Source organism: Chrysemys picta, chromosome 6 (assembly GCF_011386835.1).
Source record: "Chrysemys picta bellii isolate R12L10 chromosome 6, ASM1138683v2, whole genome shotgun sequence".
NCBI lineage: Eukaryota > Metazoa > Chordata > Testudines > Emydidae > Chrysemys > Chrysemys picta.
The window spans coordinates 21,476,721-21,486,484 of record NC_088796.1 but is presented as its reverse complement, the minus strand read 5'-3'; the positions used below and the strand labels follow the sequence as shown (position 1 = coordinate 21,486,484).

The 9,764-nt window shown below is 44.3% G+C and overlaps 1 protein-coding gene across 1 annotated transcript; it reads right to left on the bottom strand.

Annotated features, from left to right (window-relative positions):
- Positions 1 to 1,081: 1,081 nt before the first annotated feature.
- Positions 1,082 to 3,198, bottom strand: LOC135984216 (myb/SANT-like DNA-binding domain-containing protein 2). Its single transcript, XM_065598820.1, has 2 exons — positions 2,302 to 3,198; positions 1,082 to 1,706 (listed from the first exon to the last, which is right to left on the bottom strand). Exons 1-2 carry the CDS (start codon positions 2,839 to 2,841, stop codon positions 1,674 to 1,676), a joined length of 573 nt encoding a protein of 190 aa, XP_065454892.1. The 5' UTR covers positions 2,842 to 3,198; the 3' UTR covers positions 1,082 to 1,673.
- Positions 3,199 to 9,764: the final 6,566 nt, after the last annotated feature.

The following is a 9,764-nucleotide window of genomic DNA, read 5'->3' as shown; positions in this document are numbered from 1 at the left end:
CATGGAACTTTGTGACTTGCTGTCCCCTGCCCTGAAACGCCAGGATACCAAGATGAGAGCAGCCCTCACAGTTGAGAAGCGAGTGGCGATAGCCCTGTGGAAGCTTGCAACGCCAGACAGCTACCGGTCAGTCGGGAATCAATTTGGAGTGGGCAAATCTACGGTGGGGGCTGCTGTGATCCAATTTGCCAGGGCAATGAAAGACCTGGTGATAGCAAGGGTAGTGACTTTGGGCAACGTGCAGTCAATAGTGGATGGTTTTGCTGAAATGGGATTCCCAAACTGTGGCGGGGCCATAGACGGAACCCATATCCCTATCTTGTCACCGGAGCACCAAGCCACCGACTACGTAAACCGCAAGGGGTACTTTTCAATGCTGCTGCAAGCCCTGGTGGATCACAAGGGACGTTTCACCAACATCAACGTGGGATGGCCGGGAAAGGTACATGATGCTCGCGTCTTCAGGAACTCTGCTCTGTTTCGAAAGCTGGAGGAAGGGACTTTCTTCCCGGACCAGAAAGTGACCATTGGGGATGTTGAAATGCCTATCGTGATCCTTGGGGACCCAGCCTACCCCTTAATGCCATGGCTCATGAAGCCGTACACAGGCAGCCTGGACAGGAGTCAGGACCTGTTCAACTACAGGCTGAGCAAGTGCCGAATGGTGGTGGAATGTGCATTTGGAAGTTTAAAAGCGCGCTGGCGCAGCTTACTGACTCGCTCAGACCTCAGCGAAAAGAATATCCCCATTGTTATTGCTACTTGCTGTGCGCTCCACAATATCTGTGAGAGTAAGGGGGAGACCTTTATGGCGGGGTGGGAGGTTGAGGCAACTCGCCTGGCCGCTGATTACGCGCAGCCAGACACCAGGGCGGTTAGAGGAGCACAGCAGGGCGCGGTGCGCATCAGAGAAGCTTTGAAAACGAGTTTTGTGACTGGCCAGGCTACTGTGTGAAACTTCTGTTTGTTTCTCCTTGATGAACCCTCCAAACCCCCCCCCCCGACCCGGTTCACTCTACTTCCCTGTAAACCAACCACCCCACCCCACCCTCCCCTCCCGCTTGCAGAGGCAATAAAGTCATTTTTTTTTAACATTCATGCATTCTTTATTAGTTCCTTACAGAGGTAGGGGGATAATTGCCAAGGTAGCCTGGGATGGGTGGGGGAGGAGGGATGGAAAAGGACACACTGCATTTTAAAACTTTAACTCTTATTGAAGGCCAGCCTTCTGATGCTTGGGCGATCATCTGGGGTGGAGTGACTGGGTGGACGGAGGCCCCCCCACCGTGTTCTTGGGTGTCTGGGTGAGGAGGCTATGGAACTTGGGGAGGAGGGCTGTTGGTTACACAGGGGCTGTAGCGGCGGTCTCTGCTCCTGCTGCCTTTCCTGCAACTCAACCATACGCTCGAGCATATCAGTTTGATGCTCCAGCAGACGGAGCATTGCCTCTTGCCGTCTGTCTGCAAGCTGACGCCACCTATCGTCTTCAGCCCGCCACTTGCTCTGTTCTTCCCGCGATTCAGCCCGCCACCTCTCCTCTCGTTCATATTGGGCTTTTCTCATCTCCGTCATTGACTGCCTCCACGCATTCTGCTGTGCTCTATCAGCCTGGGCGGACATCTGGAGCTCCGTGAACATCTCGTCCCTCGTCCTACGTTTTCTCTTTCTAATGTTCACGAGCCTCTGCGAAGGAGAAACATTTGCAGCTGGCGGAGGAGAAGGGAGAGGTGGTTAAAAAAGACACATTTTAGAGAACAATGGGTACACTCTTTCATTACAAGGTCGCATATTTCGGCTTGCAGGCAGCCATCGTAGGCCACAGTGTTTTGGCTTTTTTAACCTTCTTAACATGCGGGAAAGGTTGCAAACAGCAGCGCATTTCCCATATCAAGGATGAATTGGGTTGTCCATTTAAAATGGGGTTTCAATGTAAAAGGAGGGGGCTGCGGTTTCCCGGTTAACATGCGGCACAAACACAAGTAAACCCCCCCCCACACACACACACACGATTCTCTGGGATGATCACTTCACCCCTCCCCCCACTGCGTGGTTAACAGCGGGGAACATTTCTGGTCAGAAGAGCAGGAACGGGCGCCTCTGAATGTCCCCTTAATAAAATCACCCCATTTCAACCAGGAGAGCTTTCTGGAGATGTCCCTGGAGGATTTCCGCTCCATCCCCATACACGTTAACAGACTTTTCCAGTAGATGTACTGGCCGCGATTGCCAGGGCAAAGTAATCATTAAACACGCTTGCTTTTTTTTTGTAATGTTTACAAATAGTTACAAAGTTACACTCACCAGAGGTCTCCTGTGTGCCCTGAGGGTCTTGGGTGAGTTCGGGGGTACTGGTTCCAGGTCCAGGGTCACAAACATATCCTGGCTGTTGGGGAAACCGGTTTCTCCGCTTCCTTGCTGCTGTGAGCTACCTACAGTACCTCCATCGTCATCTTCCTCGTTCCCTGAACCGTCTTCCCTGTGTGTTTCTCCAGTGAGAGAGTCATAGCACACGGTTGGGGTAGTGGTGGCTGCACCCCCTAGGATCGCATGCAGCTCCGCGTAGTAGCGGCAAGTTTGCGGCTCTGCCCCGGACCTTCCGTTTGCTTCTCTGGCTTTGTGGTAAGCTTGCCGTAGCTCCTTAATTTTCACGCGGCACTGCTGTGTGTCCCTGTTATGGCCTCGGTCCTTCATGGCCTTGGAGATCTTTTCTAATACTTTTCCATTTCTTTTACTGCTACGGAGTTCAGCTATCACTGCTTCATCTCCCCATATGGCGAGCAGATCTCGTACCTCCCGTTCGGTCCATGCTGGAGCTCTTTTGCGATCCTGGGAGGACTCCATCACGGTTACCTGTGCTGATGAGCTCTGCGGGGTCACCTGTGCTCTCCACGCTGGGCAAACAGGAAATGAAATTCAAACCTTCGCGGGTCTTTTCCTGTCTACCTGGTCAGTGCATCTGAGTTGAGAGTGCTGTCCAGAGCGGTCACAATGAAGCACTGTGGGATAGCTCCCGGAGGCCAATAACGTCGAATTCCGTCCACACTACCCCAATTCCGACCCGCAAAGACCGGTTTTATCGCTAATCCCCTCGTCAGAGGTGGTGTAAAGAAACCGGTTTAAAGGACCCTTTAAGTCGAAAGAAAGGGCTTCGTTGTGTGGACGTGTCCAGGCTTAATTCAGTTTAACGCCGCTAAAGTCGACCTAAACCCGTAGTGTAGACCAGGCCTCAGACACACAGGTGGAAGGATTGTGCCTCCCAATAACATAACCTCTCCCCAACCTCCCTTTGGGAAGTGATTTTCTGGCCAGCTGTGTATTAAAAGCACCATCCACCTTTTCACCAAAATCACCAGAAGAGACCAAAGCCTTCCACCATGACAATGACACTTTGAAAACTGACACCCTCGCCCCTTCTAATGCTAAACCCTTGTGAAAAAAGCGGAGGAAATTAATTTTAAAACACCACAAAAAAAAGCAGAGTTGTAACCCCCAAATGGGAGACATGTCAGAGATTCCATGAAATCAAGTAAGAACTTTGCTATTGCTATGAATTTTTCGTATAAGCCATTCAGTGATGGGAAGTGATATAACACCGATTAGATAGATAGATTGATAGATCTAACCTGATGTAATTTACAAAGTTATAAGTAAGTTATTTTAAAAGATTAGCTACCAACTCAAATGTTTCTAAAAGGAATCAGGAAGACACCTTAAATGGGAATATTGGTTCTGCTTGACTTTTGTACATTGTGAAGGATAAGAGACAAAAATCAGGTTGGGGTGAATTTTTTTTTTTTTTTTTTTGCGGTTATGTAAAAAATATTTCTTTATGTAAAGTAGAATAACAGGTTTACATTTAAATTACCTAGTCCTTTATTCCTGGCTATGAAAAGTATGCTGGGGAGAATTCAAAATAATTTAAATAAGGTTATCATATGGCTATAAATAATAAGGTTTTTCTCTTAGCTGATTTTGCTGGTTATTTGTATGTTATTGTTTATTATAAATCATTCTGATAGAATGGCACAATCAGCATCTGTCCCACTATAAGGAAACATATGTTTTGTTTCTGCTAAGATTGCCTTCTAGCACTGTGGCATATATATTTAAATCAAAGTTCTATTCTTAAAATGATACATTTTGTAAATGTAATTTTTTTCAAAGGAAGGATTTATAAAATATAAACATATATACAGAAATGCATTGGTGTCACTTGGGTATTTTCACATTCTAAGAACACAAGAAGAGACATTTAACTGATTCAGGACCTGATGTAAGATCCATTAAAGTTGATGAAAAGATTCCCATTGATTTTAATGGGGTTTGGATCAGGCCTTGAGAAATGCAAATGTGCACCTTCGGTTGTGTATAAAATAACTGTGCTGTGTACCTAAAACAACATAGCATGTTTATTCTTCTGCCCATGTATAATTTACCTTCTTCCATACTGCCTAAATCACTGGATACACTTCCCTTATATTGTAGGTCTTGTAACCACTCTATCTTTATCCGATTCTTGTCCTAAAACTCACTTCTTTCATCAGTCCTATCCATTCTATTTTTTCATTGTAACTTTAAAAATGCAGTAATAATTGACTGCAAGAGTCTGATCAGGCACAGAGCTGTAGCCTACTGCAAGGTACTGAACACCCTCAATTCCCAGTACCTTGCAGGATGGTTTCTTACCAGACCTCATCAAGAAAAAGAGCAGCACTAAAAGCCCAGTCCTATCTTCATTCAACTTGTCTGCTTTATCTTCTGCTCTACATTTAGGCTCTGATCCTTCAAACACGTACATGCAAGTCATCCCTTTGAAGTCAGTGGGGCAACTAATGTGCTTAAGTTAAGTGTGCACTTAGGATCAGGGCCTTAGGATTGGAAGAGCCTTGGAAGAGAGACTTTAATCGTGCTGCAACCACTGCTGGAATACTGTGTCCAGTTCTGGTATCCACAATTCAATAAGGATGTGGATAAATTGGAGAGGGCTCAAACAAGAGCCATGAGAATGATTAAAGGATTCGAAAACATGTCTTATACTGATAGACTCAAAGAGCTCAACCTATTTAGCTTAAAAAAGGAAGATGGAAGTTGATTTAATTACAGTCTCTAAGTACCTACATGGGGAACAAATATTTGAAAATGGGTTGTTCAGTCTAGTAGAGAAAGGCATTACAAACACAAACCAATGGCTGGAAGTTGAAGCTAGACAAATTCAGACTAGAAATTTTTAACAGTGAGCATAATGAGCCATTGGAACAATTTACCAATGGTCATGGTGGATTCTCCATCACTGGCAATTTTAAAATCAAGATTGGATGTTTTTCTAAAAGATCTGCAGTAGGAATCACTTTGAGGAAGTTCTATGGCCTGTATTATACAGGAGGTCAGACTAGATGATTACAATGGTCCCTTCTGGCCTTGGAATCTATGAGTCAGTGGTCCAGATCAGGCCTTTTATCTTTTTTTATTTTACCCATAAACTGCCAATGCACACTGATGGTGCTATCACAACAATAACAGTAGTTCCTGAAACATAATAAACAAACATTTGTAAGAAGAAGCCCACATCCTGAACATATTTTCTACCAATGTAGACTCATAGACTCATAGACTTTAAGGTCAGAAGGGACCATTATGATCATCTAGTCTGATATGATTATTATGATGAGGCCAAGCCATGTTGAAAGATAACTACCAAAGATAAATAGCATAGTAGGTACTGTAGTTAGATTTGTATTTTCCTAAATATAATGAATAAGTATTACTAAGTAATAGTAAGTATTCCCCTAATGATAAATTACTCGTATGTAATATATTCTATTCATATTCATATCATACTAAAATACTGAAAAAAATCATAGTGTGGAGGTACTGGTCATGAGTCCATAGTTAAGGTTGCATTCTGCAGGGGCTTTATGATGTGACATAAAATTACTGTTTTTCTTTACATATGCCAAAAAAGCCCTCTGCCTGTGATATTTCATATTAAGTTTATGTGCCCTTTGAATTTTCCATTATACTTTGCTTTTTTCCCCATAAAGTTGATTTGTTGCTGAAATTCCCCTGCAACAGTCCCACCATTTTCTGTCTTTTTTGTTTGCCTTTAAGAGGAAGGTCATTCATGTGGCTAAGATGCTAAACTGGGTCTGAGGCACTATGATTTCATTTCCCAGCTCTGTCACCGACTTCCTGTACAACTTTGGACAAGTCACTTAATCTTTCTGTGCCTCAGTTTCCAATCTGTATAATGGTGATAATAATACTTCCATTCTCTCGTACTTGTATATTTAGCTTGTAAGCTGTTCAGGGCAGAGATTGCCTCTTACTATATCAGTGGTTCTTAGCCTATCAATCATTGTGGGCCGTATATGCGGCCCACAATGTGTTACCTGGGCCATAGGTTGAGAACCACAGCACACCACACATACCACTATGTCCAGGGCCTCCCAACCAGAGACCCCTCCACAGAGTTGGGCCAGTAGCAGAGTCCCGGTGGTGGGGTCAGGTGGCAGGGACCCGGACCCTGTTGTGCAGGGCCGGGTGGCAACCCCAACCCAACCCTACCGCCAACCTGATCCCTGCTGTGTGGGTCCGGGCAGCAGCCCCAACCCAAGACCTTGCTGTGTGGGGCCAGGCAGCAGCCCCGATCTCAGACCCTGTTGTGTGTGGGCTAGGCCAGGCAGCAGCCCCGACCGCAAAGCTGGACTCTGTTGTGTGGGGCTGGGCGGCAGCTCTAACTGAACCGCACCACCAATCCCGACTCCAACCTCTGCTGTGCAGGGCCAAGCAGCAGCCCCGACTCTGGACTTTGGTGTGTGGGGCCGGGTGGCAGCCCCGACCCTGGACCCTGCTGCAGGGGGTGGGCAGCAGACCTGAACCCAACCCCGGACCCTGTTGTGTGGGGCCAGCCAGCAGCCCCAACCCAGACCCCACTGCGTGGCAGCACTTTACCCCACTGCCCTTTAGCACACAACTGGGCTGCAGCTGTGTGCTAATTGGGTCACATGCAGCCCATGGGCCGCAGGTTGAGAACCACTGTACTATATGTTTATACACTGAGGCCCTGATCTCAGTTAGGGCTTCTATGCTCTACTGTAATACAACTAATAATAAAAGTGTACCTTTAAAAACATTGTATAGCTACAACAATTAGTAGATGGATGAATTTTGAGAAGAGTTGGTACATAAGTCTAGCTCTTGAAAATAAATATTTAAGGTAGGGTGACCAGACAACAAATGTGAAAAATCAGGACAGAGGGTAGGGGGTAATAGGCACCTATATAAGAAAAAGACCCAAAAATCGGGACTGTCCCTATAAAATCGGGACATCTGGTCACCCTAATTTAAGGTGATAATTTCAAGTTATTCATCACGCTGGAACCACACAGCTCTATTTGCTGTATAAATTCTCTGTTTCAGTGAGCCATTATTGTTGACCTGCAGAAAGGCATGGATGGAACAAAGCAACTAAGTGTTAGGCTAAATTATTTGGCATTGTCACTTTTAAATGTCTATCATTTCAAGGAATTATGGAGCAAGTAAAAAGGGAAAATGGACAGTAAAGGAGACAAAGGAGTTTCAGGTTTTTTACATTCAGGTTCATGTGTCACAAAATTAGGATGGACTCAGTTGTTTCTGAAGAGCTCACCTTACTTTCTATTCACTTTGACTTCCCAGGCTGTACCAGAGAATGGCAATGTCTGACTTACCTATGAAATATCTGATAATCTTCAATGTCTACTAATCTAATAAATATATCTCAGATGTAATATGAGAAGTGTAACTCATGCCTGCTAGGTATGGCACTCTGTCCCCCTCTAGTGGTGGCTAGGCCAGCTAGAGCTTGACAAGCCTGCTACAGCACTAGTTAAATGAGAGGTGTCCTTTAGCTCACGCAACAGTGGCTGATGTATTAAGCTCAAAAGGTCCCAGATTTGATTCCTACTGCTGACAATCCACCTAGAGGATGTTAGCATTACATTAAAAAAAAGCCTTTCTCATTTTATGTAGATAAAAAAAGACCTACCGTATGTATGATTTAGAAAGATATCACTGTTCAGTTGTATGTGGAAAAATCGTGGACAATACCAGAAAGGCTAAGGCACAAAATATGTTACAACTAGCAAGGGAGATAAAAGGCAGCAAGAAGATATTCTGTAAATGCACTTTTCTTTGTCTTGTTTTTACTTCCAATCTAATGTATGTCCATTAGTTAACGAAGAAGGAGAGCAAATAACAGATGACAAAGAGAAGGCTGAAGTGTTTAATGACTATTTTGCTTCAGTCTTCACTATGAAAGTTAACTGTGACCAGGTGCTTAACACAATTAATATTAACAACTGGAAGGATCTCAGGTTAGAGAGAACTTAGGTCCTGTAGGGTCTGTCCTGGGACCAGCACTATTTAAAATTTTCATGAACAACTTGGATGATGGAATAGGGAGTATGCACACATGACTCCAAGCTGGGAGGAGTTGAAAGCACTTTGAAGGACAGGATTAGAATTCAAAATGATCTTGATAAACTGGAGAATTGATCTGAAACCAATAAGATGAAATTCAATAAAGACAAGTGCAAAGTACTGCAGTTAGGAAGGAAAAATCAAATCCACAAATACAAAATGGGAATAACTGTTCAGGCAGCAGTACTGCACAAAAGGATCTGGGGGTTATAATGGAACACACATTGAATATGAGTCAACAATGTGACACAATTACAAGAAAATGTCATTCTGTGATGTATTAACAGAAGTGTCATATGTAGGAAATTGGAGTCATTGTTCCACTCTACTTGGATCTAGTGAGGCCTCCACTGGAGTACCATGTGCAGTTTTGAGCATCATACAATAAGAAAGAAGCTAAAAAAGATTGGAGAGTCTAGAGGTGAGCAACAAACATAAGAGGTTTAGAAAATACATCCTATGAGGAAAGTTTGAAAGAATTGGACATGTTTAGTCTAGAGAAAAGAAGGCTGAAGGGGGACATAACAGTCTTAAAAAATGTAAAAAGTTGTTATAAAGAGGATGATGGATAATTGGGCTCCCGAGTGTAGAACAAGAAGTAATCAGTTTAATTTGTGGCAAGGGGGATTTAGGTTAGATATTAGGGAAAACTTTCTAACTATAAGGATAATGAAGCACTGGAACAAGTTACCTAGGGAGCTTGTGGCATTTCTGTCATTGGAGGTTTTTAAGAACAGGTTAAACAAATACCTGTCAGGATGGTCTAGATATACTTGATCCTGCCTCAGTGTGGAGGGATGGACTCGACGATCTCTTGAGGTCCCTTCCAGCCCTACATTTCTATGATTCTGGGAAATGAATGAAGCTGTTTAGTAATCTGTTATCTCTGGGTGAATTTCATTCACCACAATACCTGAGCTAATAGGGTTTGTAAAGTGGAGAATGTGTAGAGGTTAGGAAGATTCTGTTCCCTATAACTTACAGGCAGGGTGTGGGACAAACTGTCTGCAGCCACCACTCCAGCAATCTGGGCTGGAAAAGGGATTAAAACCCTTGATGCAAAAACACTGCCTAAATGGGGCTCATGGTCACTACAGTCAGAGATTCCAAGGCCAGAAGGGACCACTGTGATAATCTAGTCTGACGTTCTGTATAACACAGAATTAATTCTTATTTGACCAAGGGCCATGGATGGTGGGTATAATAGGACCGCTTAGCTCAGTCGCTGCCCCACCGTCGGACACCTGGGCCATGGTGAGTCTAGGGTGACCAGACAGCAAATGTGAAAAATTGAGATGGGGTGG